The sequence below is a fragment of the Sminthopsis crassicaudata genome, chromosome 1 (genome assembly GCF_048593235.1).
Source record: "Sminthopsis crassicaudata isolate SCR6 chromosome 1, ASM4859323v1, whole genome shotgun sequence".
NCBI lineage: Eukaryota > Metazoa > Chordata > Mammalia > Dasyuromorphia > Dasyuridae > Sminthopsis > Sminthopsis crassicaudata.
Window position 1 is genome coordinate 471,311,732 of NC_133617.1, and position 19,433 is coordinate 471,331,164.

The 19,433-nt window shown below is 37.3% G+C and overlaps 1 protein-coding gene across 13 annotated transcripts in view; it reads left to right on the plus strand.

Moving 5' to 3' along the window:
* Window positions 1-19,433, plus strand: part of VWA3A (von Willebrand factor A domain containing 3A) — a 91,290-nt gene that overhangs the window by 24,460 nt on the left and 47,397 nt on the right. For 9 of the 13 annotated variants that reach the window (XR_012484597.1, XM_074280999.1, XM_074281003.1 and 6 more), the window contains 5 exons: window positions 5,029-5,127; window positions 11,181-11,287; window positions 14,618-14,743; window positions 15,899-16,007; window positions 17,510-17,575. Coding sequence is in view for 12 of the 13 variants with exons in the window: in XM_074280999.1 (XP_074137100.1) it covers window positions 5,029-5,127; window positions 11,181-11,287; window positions 14,618-14,743; window positions 15,899-16,007; window positions 17,510-17,575 (507 nt within the window). In the remaining variant the exon portion in view is untranslated. Of the gene's footprint in view, window positions 1-5,028; window positions 5,128-11,180; window positions 11,288-14,617; window positions 14,744-15,898; window positions 16,008-17,509; window positions 17,576-19,433 lie in introns of those variants that run through there. The other 4 variants (XM_074281008.1, XM_074281005.1, XM_074281009.1 and 1 more) reach the window with 3 other exon arrangements.

The window sequence follows — 19,433 nt, forward strand, 5'->3', positions numbered from 1 at the left end:
CCCATGTCCAAAATGCAATAGAGGACTCCATTGGGCATCAGAGTGTAAACTAATTCAGGGAAATAGGATGAGGGGCCCAGGTCCAGGGCCCCAGGCAAAAAAGACTTGGGGCATGATGGCAGCTGATGTTACACCCAAAGAACCTTTAGAAGGCCAGGACTCTGATTTAATCAACCAGCAGAAAAGCAATCACATGGCAGAAAGGGATTACCTGATAAGTGAGTCAAAAGGCAATCAGATTGCAAAAATGGATTACACTTGGGGAGAATACAGGCCTTTTAAACCAACAGGGCTGTGTCCAGTGCAAACAACTCCAATGTAATTGTCAGATGATGAGAAGAGATTTAGAAAGTGGTAAATAGAAGGAAATTAGATAGGTTAACTGCCTGGGAGAGAGGGTTTGCTTGTATTTCTTCAGCAGGAGAAGGAATCAGATGGGTGCCAACGAGTCATATTCGCCTTGTCCACCAGAGAGAGACAGAAAAAGAGAAAGACCTCAAAATAAAGGAGAAGATCTAAGAAACATCTGATACTGAAAGAGCATGGATAATAAGAAGATTGTTAAAAAACTTTAAAAACCAGCAGGAATCATTGGACTTCCTCACACAAGATGAGACTAATGGACAATGGACTTATGGACATTTATAAATTTTCAATTTATGATTATTTGATTGTTACTTGTCATATACTTCTAGCATGTATTATGTTACTATGTTACTATGTGCTTATGTAATTTATGTAATTATCTGTAATACTTCCCATATTGATGGATTTATGTTTCAAGGTCATGACTGTCCTATGTTCTAAATCAAAAGAAAGGGGGAGATGTTAGGATTACTAAGTGAGAACTGAGGTTGTCTGGATAGTTACAAGGTGAGAACTCAGGTTGACTTGATAGAGGGGGCAAGCTCATTGGCTGGGGTGGTTCTTCCCAGAAGCCCTTGCATTATCCCACGCCCATTCTCTGGGAGAATAAAAGAAGAGGACTCTCAGAGAAAGAGGAGACTCTGAATTGCATCAGGCTTGACGGAGCTCTCTGCAGGAAGGGAAGTCACTTCTTTGGACAAGAGTTAACAGCAACTGCCTGGAGACAACGGTTCATTACAGGAAGAAGAATCTGTCGGAGAGATTTGAGTAGAAGACACAGCAGATCTCTTCCCAGAGAGCGATCCAGCAGCTTCTGGAGACGATAGCTCGCTACAAATATATACTTTAAATAAAATCAATTAGAAATGTGGATCATATATACTTGATATATCACCAAAGAATTTATACTTCTAAGTTCTAATTAAGTATATTATATAATATATAAGTATAATATATAATATACATTAAATATACATTTAAGAATAGCTTTTTATCTTTCAGTATCCTTGTTTTCCATTTCTGTATATATTTTGCTTTGAGGTAGTCATAAATAGGGTGTATATTCTTATGATTCTATTTTTTTATTCATTCTTTATGTTATTCCTACTTATCATTTTAGTAGCATACTAGTGTTCTCTTACAATCATATTATCAAACGGATCTGTGATCTTATAAATTTCATCCTCTCTTCAACAGTGCAGATGGCTTTATCCATGCCTGCCCATTTGTATTTCCTTCCATGTGTCCTCTAAGGTCATCACAACAATTCTCCTCAAATATTCTCCTGAAATCCGGAAGATACAATAAAAACACCTGGTCGGTCTACCTGTTGGCCTTACATTTATCATGTAGTCACCCATTTGGATCCATCCCATTAGTATACCATTATTTTTTAAAAACTAAGATCCAGAAGGTTTAATGACTTGCCCAAAGTCATACCAGTAGCAATTTTTTCATTGTTATTGTTATGACACAGTGAAACCCAAAAAAACATTAATTTAGCACCGTCCATGTGCTAAACTCTAAGCATTGAAAAGGCAAATAAGAAAAAGACAACCCTGTGTTTGATATGTATTAAGGTAAGATAACAAAAGAAAAGGAAGATGGAAGGGGGAGACAAAGGGTACATACTTCTCTGGGGCATGACAATGCCATGGAGTCAAAACCAAGCAGGGAACCAGGTGAGAAATGAAGAGCTGGCTGAGTTTCTAGACTCTCCTTAAAGGGAGGTTTTGGGAGGAAATTTTTGCTCCATTCTCCAACCCTTCAATCAGAGGGAGAGAAGCAATTAGAGATACTGATAATGTGAGTATCAAAGCTGAAACAATCTTCATGATGATGAGTTTTCTGATGAGGAGTGTATCTGGCCATAGCCAGTGAATGAGGAATAGGAGGTGTGGTAATGATGGTGGAGCAAAAAAATTAAGTAATGTACTTGTAGGAAATATACTTTTTGTTTATTCTCAGGGTTGGGGACATTCCCTATGAGATTTTTGGACTAAATCTTCACTTTATACTATAATTTATATTTTGTGACTCTTCATATTATACTACATACAGGAGGGAAAAAGCTTCTAATCTGCAGTTCCACCAATAATGTATGAGTATACTTGTTTTTCTAATTTTCAAATTGACACCAAAACTTCATACTGCCAATCCCACTCTACAAAAAGGAGGTAACCCTGTAAAGTGCTGTCGTCTCCAGAAACTGCTGATTGCTCTCTGGTCTAGAGGAGAGACTTCTTCCTCCAGAGAGCTGCCTCAACTCTGACCTAGAGCAGAGACTCTCCTTTCCTCCAGAGAGCAGCTTCAAGTCTGGTCCAGACAAGACTCTCTTTCGAGTGCCTCCCTCTTTTATCCTCCCAGAGAATGGGTGTGGGATAATGCAAGGGCTTCTGGGAAAATTGCTTCAACCCATGAACTTGCTTCTCCTAAGCATGCAAGCTCCTCCCCAGGGGTAAAACTCCCAGTAAAAGCCAGAACTAGAGAATTGTTAAGTACCAACTTAGCACTTAGTAAGATCCTAATATCTCATTATCTCATTAGCACTCAGTAAGAACCTAACAGTAACCCTGGCTACCTATTAAAGATGAAGTTTCTTACTGGATACAATCTTTAAAGGAAACTCCCTTTCCTTAATGATATAATACTTTATTATTATCAGAAGTAGCATTTACATAGTACTTTCAGGTTTGCAAAGCACTTTATAAATATTATCTCATTTGATCCTTGAGAGGTAGGTACTATTTATTATCCTCTTTAACAAATGAAACAGCCTAAAAAATTTGCTTGCTTAAGTTCACACAGTTTAGAAAGTGTTTGAGGTTGAATTTGAATTTAGGTCTTCCCGACTCCATGCCCTGTGCTCCATTCACTGTGCCATTTAACTGCCTTAATCAAATGGATCACTGATTATATCACAGATACTTCGAATTCCCACGGTAATAGAGTCAAAGAAAGCACAGAAGGATAAAACAAATGGATCCAGCAATGATGGATCAGCAACATAAATTTGCCCAATAGTAGTAAGAAAATCAAAATCTATTAAAACTATTGGCAAAAAGAAACCTAGATAGTCAAAAGAGCTTATCATCAAACTCTCTGGATAAAATATCTAAATAATAGTCTCAGGATAGTCATCAAATAGCTGTATGACGTAGGCAAGTGTTGGGTTATGTTTGTTTTAAGTTTATATGTGGAAACATGTCTAGAAGAATGTTTAACGTATATTAGATTGTTTGCTGCCTAAGGGAGAGGGAAAAAAATTTGGAACACAAGTTTGGCAACAGTGAATGTTGAAAACTATCTTTGCATCTATTTTGAAAAATACAAAGCTATTATTTTTTTAGTTTATATTACAAAAAGAGCACTGGAGTTGAAGTCATAAGACATGGATTCAAGTGCTAGTTCTGTCAGTCACTAGGCCATAACCTTGGATTATTTCCTTGAACTCATCAGTTTTTTGATCTGTAAAATGGAGATAATACTTATAGTACTCTACCACACAGAGTTGTTGTAAGGACAGTGCTTTGCAAACTGTAAATCACTATTAGAAGTGTGAGTTAAGATTCCTAATTAACCTTATTGTGTAATGTTTTATCGAGCAAAGGAAGAAATGGCTATATAATGTGACCAGGCATCATAGACAACCCTAACCAGTAGGCCCTGAGTTTGAGAGGAAATCCAACAAGACCGAGACATTTGTCTTTAGCAGAACCTTGAAAGTGAAGGTGACACGGAGCCAATAAAGCTCCCCCAGGGTTCCATGTTCTTTGTTTTTCTTCAGGAATAGTTCCAGAAACACTTACCATATGCTAGCACTTCTGCTCTAAGCATGCTAGGGCCAGAACAAGAGAGGGACCACATAAGCAGAGTAGGACTTAGAGGAAATTAGCCCAGTCACTGATTTGTAGATTTGGGAGAGGAGAGATTTTTTTATGCCATGGCCTGCTCTGGCCTGTCTCTAGTTTTCTGAGGGAGAGGCTTCCGGCTCCGTTCTAATTGAGTTCTTCAGTAATATTTTTATACCTGAATGGCTCTGAGAATGGGCCAGACTTGGAGATCCTTATAAATTTTTTAAAGGGGTCAATCAAGCCCAGGACTTGGCTTCAGCTAGTCAATTAGTATTTATGAAATACCTTCTATGTGCTAAGCACCATGCTAAGCTCTGGGATTACCAAAAAAAGGCAAAACACACACTACAGCAGGCTACTATCCTGTAGGGTATCAACATCAGCATTACTTCTGGAAAAAGAATAATCCCAGGACTGGAGAAATGGGCAAGGAGAAAGATGGAGGACAAAGTTTTAGCCTTTTCTTAGCATCATCTTCTGCCAAGAGACAGAAGCAAGTAACACAGAGTTGGGAGCCAAACACCTCCAGAACTCCAGTTCTCCTGTCTCGGGAACAAGGGCCTTACACAGAGACAGTAACTTTGGGTCTTTCCTCAGTGGAGGAAACTGTTAGATCTTTAAGAGTTTCTCAGAGTTTGATACTTAGAGAAGAAAAGTGTTCCAAAAATCTTGGTCCAGCTTTAGCTTTAATAGCTTATGTCCTTAGTACCAGTTCTAGCTTTAATAGCTTAAAACTGCCCCAAGATTTTAGAGACATGCTGTATAAGGTGTCATGATTCACTGATTCAACAAATGTTCTTGCCTTCAGATTTTTGGCCTCATAAAGGGGACTAAAGTTGGAGTCCTGATAGATGTTTCAAACACTAGCTGTAACCTTCAAAAAAAGGAGTTCCAACATGATCTATTGGTAAGTAACTCTTGTAAGCTGGGGGGAGGGGAAAGCAATTCTGCCTTCCTCAACTCAATAACAAATATTCATGAAGTACCTGTTATTTTTGAGGGACTTTGCTAGGCCGGAGACACAAAGATTAAAACAAGAATAAAAACAGAAGTGCTGTATCCCTATCCTCAGAAAACTTACAGTCTAGTAGGAGTTGAGAGGTCTTGCAAATAACCACTATAGGAATTAGAATGTGATGAGCACATAGGAAAAACTAGACAAGACTGAGAGGTGCCTTTTTGGCTGGGTGGATAGGGAAGTCTTAATGGAAGAGGTTACAACTGAACTGTGAAAGGACAGAAGGATTTTGACAGAGGAAGGTAAGTCAAGAAACACTTCCAGATATAAAAGGAAGGAAGTTGTTGACTGGGAAAAGGATAGAGCAAGCTAGGATCTCAGGGGGGAAATGAGAAAACAGGAATAAGAGGATGTCTTCTCCTAAATTCAGGCAGCATAAGAAAAGCAATAAGCAATAGAGACAGTGATAAAGGATGAAGAAATGTGTGAGGGGGAGAGGGAAAAATCAAGGATGAAGAAAAATTTCTTAATTTGTCAAAGGAGGAAGTGCAGGTATAGAAGGACTGGAGAGGACCTTATTAACAACCATATAGTCCAGGAGTTTCTAATTTTTGTGTCCCAGATCCCTTGAGCAGTTTATTCAAGCTTATGGATAATTTCATTTTTTTTTCCCAAATCAAGTTTTCTTTTTTCTTTTTTTAAAACTTTTTATTTTCAAAACATATACATAGATAATTTTCCACATTCATCCTTGCAAAGCCTTTTGTTCCAAATTTTTTTCCTCATTTCCTCCCTGACTCCCTCCTCTAGATGGCAAGCAATCCAATATATGTTAAACATGTGCAATTCTTCTATACATATTTCCACAATTACCGCGTTGCACAAGAAAAATCAGATCAAAAAGGAAAAACTGAGAAAACAAAAAGCAAGCAAACAACAAAAAAGAATGAAAATACTATATTGTGATCCACACTCAGTCCCCACAGTCCTCTCTCTGGGTACAGATGGCTCTCTCCATCACAAAACCATTGGAACTGTCCTGAATCACCTTGCTGTTGAAAAGAGCCATGTCCATTGATCATTTCTAATAATGTTTTTAAAAACATAAAATAAAATGCATAGGATTACCAGGGAAACCAAAGGTTAGTGAAAATAAAGATGCAATGCTTCCCATCCGTACAAGTTCACAGATTTCTAAAGGTCTGTTTGATGAAGGGAGATACAAAACTCTCTCTCACTGTCTTTCTTGGACTTTGGGGAGAAAGCTTGGGAACTCCCTCAGAGAAGCTCTCCCCTGAGAGATCCACCCCAGGGAATCTGGGTAAAGTCATTCTGTTATCTAGGTGGGGCTAGTTGAGTCCTGGAGCTGGAGAATTCCAACCCTATTGAATTGAAGATTAGCCCAGGGGCAGCTAGGTGGCGCAGTGGATAGAGCACCAGCCCTGAAGTCAGAGGACCTGAGTTCAAATCTGGTCTCAGACACTTCACACTAACTAGCTGTGTGACTCCGGGCAAGTCACTTAACCCCAGCCTCAGGGAAAAAAAAGAAGAAGATTAGCCCAGAGATTCATTCAATTCCAAGATTTTCTGATTCCAACTCAAAACTACACCCAGCCCCCATCAAGAGCTTCTATTATAAAGTGAGCCAACTTGGGACTCAGTCCTTGCAGAGGACCTAATATGCCATTTCTGGCATTGCAGCAACCCTCTGCCCGCTGAAATGATATTCTCCTTTAGCATTACCCTCTCTTTATCTTTCTCACCTATTTCCCTAACAAGACTTTATACCTCTCTGTTGGGATTTCTCTGCTAGAAACTTTACTTCTCTGCCAGGACTCCTCCACCAAAAACTTTACTTCTTGTTCAGAACAGGACAGACACAGACACATCATTCAGTCTTGGACAAAAACCTCTTTCCCCTCCCTCTCTTTCCACCCATCCCACTCCAGTTTAGCAGAATAGAAGAAAGAATCTGGATGAAACCATCATTTGTGATGAGCCTATGGGGAAAAGTAGACAAGAATAAGTCCCTTTTAGTTGAGTGGATAGGAAAATCTTGATGGAAAAGGCTACAGCTGAGTTATGAAAGGACAGAAGAATTCTTCAGGCAAGGTGTTAAACCTTTTTTTTCTTCAGTTCTGTAAAATTGTGTTTAATTAAATCAGAGAGATCATAATTTAGAGTGAACATGATGAGGGTTAGTGTTCCTACTGGGCAGATTGTTAAATGATGAGGTTAGTGGCAGGTTCGGGGTTCAGGGAACCAAGTGAAAAGGTTTGCCCCCCCCCTTAAATCCCCTTAGGATTTGGTGCAGGGTAGGGAGTTGTGGGAATCCCCTTTTGGCGGCACAGAGGTCCTTTGTAAAGGAAGTTAACAAACCCAAAAAGCTAGACTGATAAAAAGAAGTTTATTATTGGCATTGGGAAGTCAGCCTTTGCCATGCATGAATAGAAAGACTGAATTCCTTGATGGCAAGGTCCTGGCAGAGAAGTAAAGTTTCTAGCAGAGAAATCCCAACAGAGAGGTATAAAGTCTTGTTAGGAAATAGGTAAGAAAGATAAAGAGAGAGTAATGCTGAAAAAGAATATCATCTCAGTGGGTAGAGGGTTGCTGCTATGCATGGCATGGTATGTTAGGTCCTCTGCAAGGACTGAGCTCCAAGTTGGCTCATTTTATAATAGAAGCCTAGGCTAGCAGCTCTTGATGGGGCCTGGGTGCAGTTTGAGCTGGAATCAGAAAATCTTGGAATTGAATGATTCTCTGGGCTAATCTTCAATTCAATAGGGTTGGAATTCTCCAGCTCCAGAGTCAACCAGCCCCGCCTAGATAACAGAATGACTTTACCCTGATTCCCTGGGGTGGGTCTCTCAGGAAAGAGCTTCTCTGAAGGAGTTCCCAAGCTTTCTCCCCAAAGTCCAAGAGAGCAAGAATATTTTAGAGCTCCCTTCATCAGGCTCAGTTGTAAAAATCAATAAAGGGAGATTTCTGATATGTGTTTTATTGTTTTTCAACAAGAATCGTTCGTTAACACTAAGATACTAAAGAGACAAAAATTTATTGTGTTTGCAATAGAAATTGCAATCAGACTTAAGGTTCTCACCCCAATTGCCTTTCCGTTATATAATGACACTTCTATTTCAGTTCATTCCAAGTGGTTTCCTCCAAGAATTATAAGCCCATAAACTGATTATGTCTTCAGTTGGGACGGATCCTAATAGATATTAATTTCTGTCACTCTACCCACAATCCTCCCTGGTGGAATTTTTTTTGACAGGAAATGTAATGAGTTCAAATTCTATTTCAAACATTAATCATTTAACCTCTTCTGTTATTCATTTTATTCATCTGTAAAATCAGGGCATTGGATTCAAGGCTCTTTTCAGCTCTAAATCTATGATTCTATAGAATATTGCATGCTATAACTTCTCTTTAAGAGGGAGATGCTTTCAAATTCCTGAAAATCAGATTTTTCTTTAGGGAAAAGGGATTATTGATAGTATTAATACATAATGAGAGTTCAGATGGAAGCAGGATTTCCTTGCTGAGATTTTTGACCCAAGATCAGGTAGCCTAGAGGTTGACTGCAGCCATAATGATAGAATAGGTTATGCTTGACCTGGTTTAGAGCCCCATGATAAGTGACAGCAATAAATAAGAAATTTTTCACCATGATCAGCTTCTGCCATCCTTGAAAGCACCCCTGTACTTCACTATAGATCTTCCAAGGCTCTCTCAGGGATGCTTCCTCCAAGCAAGCCCTCCAGGTCCTCATAATTCTCCAAGTGTGACTTGGAGAGTATGCCAGCTGAGCTATGGGCTGATCCAGCATTGAAGAGCTGGATGTTCTAATGTCTGCATGGAGTTCCCAGCCAGCATAGGGAGGTGGTTTCCTCTGAATGGTCATATTTCTGGAATCTTGTCATCTCAAAGTTTAAAATTAATTTCTCAAAAGTATCCAGATCAGTTAGTGTCAATGGTATGGCATAGCACAGAAATATTGAGAAAGGAAAAAAAATCAAGATAACAATTTATGGAGTACCATTACTTATAGATTTCATCTAAATAGGTCCAATGACCTATTTAGACCTATGGACCTTACATAGGTAGCAGGTAATGTTCCCTTTCATTTCTTTTAAGTTAGCAGGAAATAGCCACATTCTGTGACTAGGCTGACTGGTCACTTTCCTTCAACTAAAAATATTTACTAAGAAAAAATGAGGACAATAGTTTAGCTACTCAAATACATAAAGAATCTCATTATGATAAGAGCCTTGCAAATTTTCAGTATTGGCTGTGTGATGATAAATCTTTGTATGCAGACCATATTAATTTGATTATATAATAATAATAGTTAGCATTTAAATATGCTTAAAGGTTTGTAAATTATTTTACATATGCAATCTCATTTATTTCTTTACCACAATCCTATGGGTAAGGTTTTAATCCCCCATTTTATAGATGAGGAAACTTGAGTCCCAGTAAATTAAATGACTTTCTCAATGTCACATGGCTATGTTTGAATTAGGATTCAAACTCAAGTCTTCCTGGCTCCAAGTCTAGTGCTCTCAATTTCTATTACTAATAATTGATGTATTACTGCTAGTTAGGTTACACAATGGAAGTAATAAGCTTTATTGTTATGTATGCTTATTAGATTTTTTTTTCTATAAGCAGGCCATAGCTTGGGGTGAAGCAAGTCCATAGCTATATGTCATACAGGTTTCAGAGAGATCCTAGCCTACCTCTCTCTGAGATATTATGTGCCCTACCTGAAAGGACCCTACCTTTCTACCTCTCATTTACCATTTTTCTGAGGGCAACCCTAACAGATCAAATTCAAAGAGCAACAAGTAAAGTACCTCAGAGGTTTGTACCTAAGAGAGAATCTTTTGCAGTGATGAGCAGGAGTGAATGGAGATACAGGCTGTGGAGTTGACAGCATGAACAATGGCAATCTACTTGAAAAAAACCAAAAACCAAAAACCAAAACCCTGGTGATCTATTGTCTCCCAGACTGCCAGAGAATAAGATTAAAAATTAATCCCTGGCAGCTATTGAAATAGCATCCTGGTCACCTGTCTATTCTCCATCATGGAAACACAATGGAAAAGAAATAAATGAAATTATTGTTATATTTCTCTCAAACTTAATTTATTTCTTACCTTGATTGTGGTCATTTGCTCAGAACTTAAATAAATTAAAAGGAACCCCACTGGAGATCTACATAATCTATTCATAGGATTGATCTCATTAAACAACCCTGGGTTGTTTTTTCTTCTTCTTCTTCTTCTTCTTCTTTCTGAATCTTCCTAGTTAAAAGAAGACGATGTTCTTTCTGACAGTGACTAATCTGTATGCCTTGGAGCAATGAATTTTCAGTGTTTCAGTTTCACACATTACAAAAAAGATACAGGTCCCAGATGGATTCAGATTGAACCAGATCCATTCCATCACAAGCAGGCTTGTTCTATTTGGCTCCAGAGGGCAAAACTAGGGCCAGTTGGTGGAAGCTACAGAGAAACAGATTTTAGCTGAGGAGAAGGAAGATTTTTCTGACAAATCTGTCTAAAAATGGAATGGGTTGCTTTGTGAGGTAATGAATTTTCCATGCTGGAGTTATTCAAGCAAAGACTGGATAAATCTTGGTTACATGAGATTCTAATATTCAATGGAACTTTGGATAAGATGACTTCTATGATGCTGTCTAATTCAAATACTCAGCCAATAAACACTTATTAAGTACCTACTATGTGACAGGTACTATATTAAGCAAAGAAGATACAAAGAAAGGCAAAAGACAGGCCCTACTCATAAAGAGCTCCTAGTCTGACAGGGGTGAGTAACTGGAGCCAGAGCCCAGTATAGTGGGAATCCTGAGGCAGGCTGCCACATCAGACAGGTATTTTTGGTTCCTCTGTGGGTGGGAGATCAGATTAGACAACTTCTAAGGTCCTTCCTGCTCTAAAGTTCTTTTTGTCTTATTATTTCCTTTTGTCCTGCAGAATCTTATAGATGAGCAGCTGAGCAAAAAAGAACACTTGTACCTTCTCTCCTTTGGTACCTATCCCTCAGTCCTCTGGCCAAATCCAGTAAAGGTCAATAAGTCCATGTGAGTGTTACTTCCAACTGTGGTGACATTTAAAGCAATCAGAACAGGATGAACCAAGGAAGGCAAGATGGTGGGAATGCTTCCATACTTCAGTGGATGGGGTTTGAGTTGAAGTGGGAAGGCCCTCTGAAAGTGAAGATCAAAACCTATCCATGTGTTCTTATGAGAGACTGGGAAGCAAGAAGCATACTAGTTATAGAAGGTCAGGACCCAAAGCCCTGCAATTACTAGAATAACTAAGAACTTCTGAAACCAGAGTAAAATACAAGGACCATAACTTTAGAAATCTTTGTTTAAAATATAATTTTATTAATTTTTGCCAAATATTTCCCAATTACACATAAAAACTTTTTATAATATTCATTTTTTAAAATTTTGGGCTCTAAATTCTCTCTATAACCCCCACTCCACCCCTTGATAATGCAAGCAATATATCATTTTTACATAAGAAATCATGTAAAAAGAAAAAGAAAGCTTACCTTTTTATTTTCAGGATACTCTTTGGCAGTCTAATGAATTTATAAACTCCAAGAAGGGATCTATAAAATGCATAAAATAAAATGCATTAAATTACAAAGGAAACCAGTTATATTAATACATAGTTTTCAAAATATTTTAAAAATAAGTTTACAGTCTCTGAATTAAGAACCTTTGCCTTAGATGGAAAGGGGTCTTCTCTATGTGAAAGCACACTTCTGAGTCCTAACCCAGTGCAACCATCCATACTAAACCTTACTAAACCATCCATACTAACCTTACTAAAGTTTGAATGCCAAGCATTCAAATTCTGCTGCAGAGAGCATATCTATGATAGTCTGACCACATTGTTCAAATGCCAAATGTATGTTTGTCTAAAAGACCATTTTATGGAGACCTCATACAAGGCAAACATCCATATAGTGGTCAAAAGGAGTGATACAGGAACACTCTCAAGGTCTCTCAGAACTTTGGGATCATTGCATGACATATAGAAGACAGTGGCAAAGGATCACCTAGTATGACATGAACATCAAAAGAGACATTATGCTATATGAATAAAGCATAATTTCAAATGCTCAAAAGAAATAGCACAAATAGATATCTCCATTCCACTCCAAATATTCACATGAGCCTTCTAAGCTCATATTGGTCTGATTAGTCACAGTCAAACACATTTTACCTTAACTCCAACATCATGATGTATTTTTTGTCCTCTTTGAGAATTAAGGATAATAATCAAACAGTCCAATTTTTGATATATCTCTTATGGTACAAACTTCTAGACGCTATGGACATTCTTAACTAGGTGTGTCAGATTTCTAAGGGGTCCATGGATGAATTTCAGGGAGTCTATGTGTGTAGGGTTTTTTAAAATATTTTCATAATTATATTGCAATATAATTGATTTCCCTTTGTAATCCTATATATTTTTATTTTATACATTTAAAAATATTTTTCTTGCCCAATGGGCAATCAAATTGTCCATACTCTTCAATCTAGCAATACCACCACTAGGTCTATATTCCAAAGAGTTCAAAAAAGGAATAAAGGACCCATTTGTGCAAAAATATTTACAGCAGCTCTTTTTGTGATGGCAAAATAAATTGGAAATTGAAAGGATTCCTATCATTTGAGAAATGGCTGGACAAGTTATAGTATATATTTGTAATGGAATATGATTGTGCTATGAGAAATGCCAAAAATATTTTCTTCAGTTTAGCATGCCTAGGAACAGTGATTATTTGTAAGTTATTATTAAGATCAGATTTAGAAAATATTTAACAAATTGTTTCTATAAAATGATATCCCATCACACTTTTGAAAAGGAAAATAATTTAAACTTGTTTTAAATTGAGTTGTTCAATTGTTTTCCAGTCACGTCCAACTCTTTGTAACTCCATGTAGGATTTTCTGGAAAAAAAGATATTAGAGGCATTTCCTTCTCCAACATTCATGTCACAGATGAGGAAAGTGAGGAAAACAAGAGTTAAGGACTTGCCCAAAGTTGCACAGCTTGTTAAGTATCTGAGCCTGGATTCAAACTCATCAAGATGAATTTTCCTGACTCACTGCCCTTTCCACTGTGCCATCTAGTTGCCCAAATTATGAGTAATGCACTGGTAGTTCAACTATCTCTATCTTGTGTTGGAGATTTTTAATTCTGTAAAATTGTGAAATTTTATGAAATGATAATACAACTTCTGTGGTATTGGTAAAAAACAAAATTGATTTCATAAACTCTTTTTTTATACATTATAAATGTTAATTTTATACTACTCAGCTTTTTAATTATGTATGCATTTGTATATTCTTAATTTTTCAACAAATAAAAACTTCATCATTATTTTTTTTAAATGCCAAGCAAGCTGATTTCAGAAAAAAAAAAAAAAAACTAGATAGATTCACATGGACAGATGCTGAGTGAAATGAATAACCAGGAGAACATTGTACACAGTAATAGCAATATTGTACAATGATCACCTGTGAATGACTTGGCAATTTTCATTAATACAATTATTCAAGATAGTTCCAGAGGACTTATGCTGAAAATTTTTATTAACACCATGGAGAAAGAACTAGAGTCTGAATGGAGATGAATGCATATTATTTTTCATTTTCTTTATTTTTTCATGTTTTTTTCTTTAAGTCTGTTTCTTGTTTCATAACATGACTAATAATGGATATGTGCTTTATATGATTGTACATATATAATATTTTACATTGATTACTATCATGGAGTGGGGAGGAAGGAGGGAGAAAATGTAAAACTCAATGTTTTTAAAATGAGTGTTTTAAAAGTTTTACATGTAACTGGGAAAAATACTATTAAAAAATTAAAAACCTGCTTTTGAGAAGGGCCTCATAAGCTTCACTAGACAGCCCACAGGACCCGGGACTCAATAAAAAGGTTAAGGATTCCTGTCAAACATAAAGCATCTAGCACAATACTGTACATTAATAGGAGCATAATAAGGGATTTTTGTGCTGCTGCTGACGATATTTTACAAACTTTTTCCTCATCCTCTCTTAAAGCAAACCAGATTAGGTATTTTAGGAGATTTTGCACCAACTAAATTGTAGTAACAATGTAATCCTAATCAAAAAAATCACCTGAATAAAGTTCATTTTCATCATCTGCTTCCTCATCTTTCTCTTTACCTGTACTAGTTGAAAGCTAGTCCATATTGCTTGCCTTAAGAGAATTCCCAGTCTCAGTCAAGTCAGTAGAAAAAGCTATGGGAAACATTTTAAGTGAAGAAAGATTGTTCAATACTTTGGGCCAAAGAGGATCAATTCCCAGGAAATTAAGAAGGAATTTGGGTCTTAGTCTCACTTTTGTCCTCTCTTCAGACTCCAAGAAGCCAAGGAGTGGGTACAGATGCTACAGCCCCGGGGAGGAAGCAATTTGCTCCAAGCCCTGAGAAAAGTCCTCATGAAGAAGGAACTGAATTCTTTGGTAGTCATCATAGGCAGCTGGTAGGTCTCTTTTCTCAAATGGACTTTGTGAAGTGAGGTAAAGAATCAGTTGGCTATGCATGTAAGAATGTATCCTTAGTTTGAGGCAAATTAAAAGGACAATTTGTCCTACTAATGGAAAATTATGCCATCTTTTAGATACTAAATTGATCCACTATCATATAGATGTTTGTTTAAGGTAGGTTTCCAATAACAAAGATGAATTCCACTGAACAATCTACACTCTATCTTTCCTTGGGATTAGTGACATGCATTTACAAAATGGTTAGATAAGGCAAGAAATCCTATGATCAGAAATGAAGTTATTAAATAAGCAAAGCTAACTTATTTGGATGAGAATGTCTTTGATCTCATCAGCTAATTAATTGCCTTGTGTGAATTAAATTATATCATGGCTACTTTTGATTCTCCGTCCTTCTGCAATCATTTTTCCTTCTTGGAAACACCAACAATCTTTTCTTGAGATGATATGAAAACCTTTGGAGTTTCCTTTGACCCTTGCTCTGGCCTATACAACTTTGCTTTCTCTTTGAAGCTGATTTTCCCATGGCACTGATTAGCAGGAGTTTGTCTAAAGTAGGGGATTCCTGGAGGACAAGCTACATAGATTCTAGAGCTAAGAACACAATGTTTTGGAACAAGATAAGGAAGAATTGAATATTTTGTGGAAATCTCCTTTAGAGGTCATTCTGAAGGATGATATGTGAAATGATTCTACATACTCTTTTTCTAACATAACCATTTTAATAGCAGGAATATTGGGTCCACTACAGCCTATATATTTTAAAATATCCCCACATAGCACTGCTTAAATATCCACAAAAAGAGAATAAGTAAGCAGAGGACAAAGTTGATGTAAAAAGGACATTCTTAAACCTAAACACTCAAATGATCGCTGAATAAGGATTGTCAGGCATTAAACCTGTGATTAGTGTTTTCAAATGCACAGACTTCTGGCAGCTTTTCAGTGAAAAATGGTGAGAAAAAGATCATTAGACATTCTGATCTACAGATGTAGAAAGAGAAGGGACAACACTGAGAACTAGGTATAGACCCAGTGTTTTAGAAAGAAACAAGGGGTCTTAGAATATAAGTAGTCTTGACATGCCATTTTGTAGAAACTCCTTTACTTTGAACTGGAATCCTTCTCCTCAGCCCAGATCAATCACCTGAAATTCTATCAGACTACATTCTGCAGTGCACCCTGGGAAGGAATCTGGTCTTCCAGACTATCACTTATAAATGCAGCAACTACATGCCCCTGGTAAGTGCCTGAAATGGTAGGAAGCATCTCATTTGGTGGTTTCCCACTGAACCAGATAAAGCCATTGTGGCTTAGAGACCTAGATTTAATCTCGCTTGAAGGAGCAGTCAAGAAGCTTAGTTTCTTATGTCAATTTTTTATAAATTCTGCCTCTCAGTGCCTCAGCTTTCATTCCTGCAAAATGGGAAACAATGAATTTATGGAAATCGGATTGATAGAATATGGATCAAAGCATAGTGTTTTCACCTTTTTGTTGTTTGTTTGCGTTTTTTTTTCTTTCTTTTTCATGGTTTTCTTGATCTGATTTTTCTTGTACAACATAACAAATATGGAAATATGTTTAAAAGAATCACACATATACCCTTTGATCCAGCAGTGCCATTACTGGATCTGTATTCCAAAGAAATCATAGAAGAGGGAAAAGAGGCCCACATGTGCAAAAGTGTTTGTAGTAGCTCTTTTTGTGGTGGCCAAGAACAGGAAAATGAGTGGATTCCCATTAATTGGGGAATGGCTGAATAAGTTATGCTATATGAAAGTAATAGAATATTATTGCTCTATAAAAATGAACAAGCTTAGAAAGGCCTGGAAAGTTTTATATGAGCTAATGCTGACAGAAACAAGCAGAACCAGGAAGACATCATACATAGCAACAGCAAGATTGTGAGATGACCAACTATGACAGACTTGGTTCTTCTTAGTGGTTGAGTGATCCAAGGCAATTCCAATAAACTTTGGATGGAAAAATGCCATTCAGAGAAAGAACTATGGAGACTGAATGTAAATCTACACATACTATATGTTTGCTTTTTTTTCTTTTAGTGGTTTTTCCCTTTTGTTCTGATTTTTCTCTCTTAAGATTCATAAGGAAATATATTTTTTAAAAATGTATGTACATGTATAACCCAAAAAATTTTTTTCACATGTAACAGGAGAAAATAATTTTTTAAAAGAACCACAAATATTTAATCTATATTAGATTGCTTGCTGTCTTGGGGGGGGGGGGGGCGAGGTACCAGAGAGAGGGAGAAAAATTTGGAACACAAAGTCTTACCAAAATGAATGTTGAAAACTATCTTTATGTGTATTTGGAAAAATAAAATACTATTTTTAAAAAGGAATAAAAAATTGGGTTAATGGAAGAAGGAAATGTTTGGGCTCTGATAGATATTAGTAGTAGCAGTAGTAGCTGTAGCACTAGTAGTAGTAGTAGTAATAGCATTTATACAGTGCTTTAAGATTTGTCAAATATATTATAAATATTTAATTTGATCCTCACAGCACTCTGGGAAGGAAGGACTATTAATATCCTAGTTTATAGATGTGGAAACTGAGGCAGATAGAATTTAAATGATTTATCCAAAGCTAATATGTCTGAGGCTGAATTTGGACTCAGATCTTCCCGATTCCAGATTCAGTGATCTAGGAGTTGTAAATCCCATAATATTATGATTGCTTTCTTCAGGACTCACAATAACTTTCTGCTGTCATCGTTGTTATAGGCCGTGGTCAGGAACTTTGCAGAAGGTATTAGAGGCTATTACCACTGCTACACACTAATACTGGAGGTAAGACTGAGGTAAACCTTAGTGATTTTTTTCTTGGGATATACAGGAGAATGGATATAGGTCCTAATATGCATAGGACTTTTGGGACTTCTTGAGCACTAGGAGTAAACCACGCTCCTCCACTCCAAACTTTTCACCCTAAACTTCCTCATTCTGATGCAATCTTCTGTCCTCCTGAGGCAGACAGGGGTAAGTGACTTGCCCAGGGTCACACAGCTAGGAAGTGTTACGTGTCTGAGGCTGGATTTGAACTCAGGTCCTCCTGATTTCAGGGCTGGTGCTCTATCCACTGTGCCACCTAGCTGACCCTGTCCTCCTCCTTTTTTGGTGCCTTTGCTCTTACCACAGCAGGCTCTCTTATGATACCTCACAACAATGGTTTGCTGTTTTTCAGTCATGTCCAACTCTTAAAGACTCTATTTGAGATTTTCTTGGCAGAGACACTGGAGTGATTTGTTGTTTCCTTCTCCAGCTTATTTTACAGATGAAGAAACTGAGGCAAACAGGGTTAAGTGAGAGTTGCCCAGGGTCACACAGCTAGGAAGTGTTTGAGGCCAGATTTGAACTCAAAGAGCTGAGTCTTCAAGACTCCCTAGCACTTGCACACTATGGTGCCACCTAGCAGCCTGTATCTATGGTTAGATCCTTAACTATATTAATAATGTCTTCTCCACCACTGAGTCTCTCTGACCCTGGTGACATTTTGCCATCCCTGTTTTGTTCACATTCACCCCCCAATGAATTCTGCTGCCTCTATCCTATTCCTGAGCTGCCTACTGTGTGCCAAGAGAAAAAAAAATCAAGAAATGGTACTGATCTTGTAAATTTATGCTTTAGCTGAGCCCTCACGGAGGCACATTCCATCAGACTACTTTCTACGGTGCATCCTGGGAAACAATCTGATACACAGATTCTGCATGTCTTGTCGATTGTCTTTCAGATTCTTTCATTATTTATTTCAAATTTTCTCTTTATTCAGACCTCTAATTCTACTCAATCTTTGCAAATGATGTCCTCATTACTGAGGAAAACAAAGTCATTCTTTGTAAATTCCATCCTTCTATTGCTCCAAACGCCTAAATATCTTTTTGCTTCCTTTCTTCCTTCTCTCCATTCTCAATACAAGAGATCTCTCTCCTCAACAATTCAATTCAACAAACATTTCTTTCCAAAGCTAACCCTTCCATCTGTATCTTCAATCCTTCCTATTCCTCCATGATTTGACTTGATTAATCATCTCTCTTGAATTCTTAATTTGTCTTTCTCTGCTGAATCCTTACCCTAAGCCAACAAACATACTCTTAAAAAATCCTTTATCCTCCAAAGCTCCTTTCCTTTACTCTTTTCAACCTTTCAAGTTATCATCCCAATTTCTAGAAAGAAGAATCCAAAATAGAGATTGGGGGAGGGTACTTTGCTGCTCTATTTGTTACCAAAATTTTATTTTTCTTTGTTAATTTAATTGAAAATAGGGAATAGAGAAAAAAATAAATATTTGTTTATTTTTTTTCAAATCAATTTATTTTTAAATTGTATGCATAGTTTATAGTAAATGGTTCCCTCCCATTCATCCATCAAAGCTCTATAATCAGGCTTTCATTCTACAAAACTGGTTCTCTCCAAAGTTAAAGAACTTCATCACTAAATTCAGATTGTTATTTTTTTTTTCTGTACTCTTTGTTGTCTATTTCTTTGTGGCATTTGATACTGCTGACTGGTCACCCTCTTCTCACTGTTAGTGTCACGGAGCTTAGTTTTGGGGACACTGGACTCTCCAGGACCTGCTCCTTCCCTACCTTCTATGCCAGCTCATCACCCTCTCTGGGTTCCCTTACATGCCAATATCCCATAAATGAAT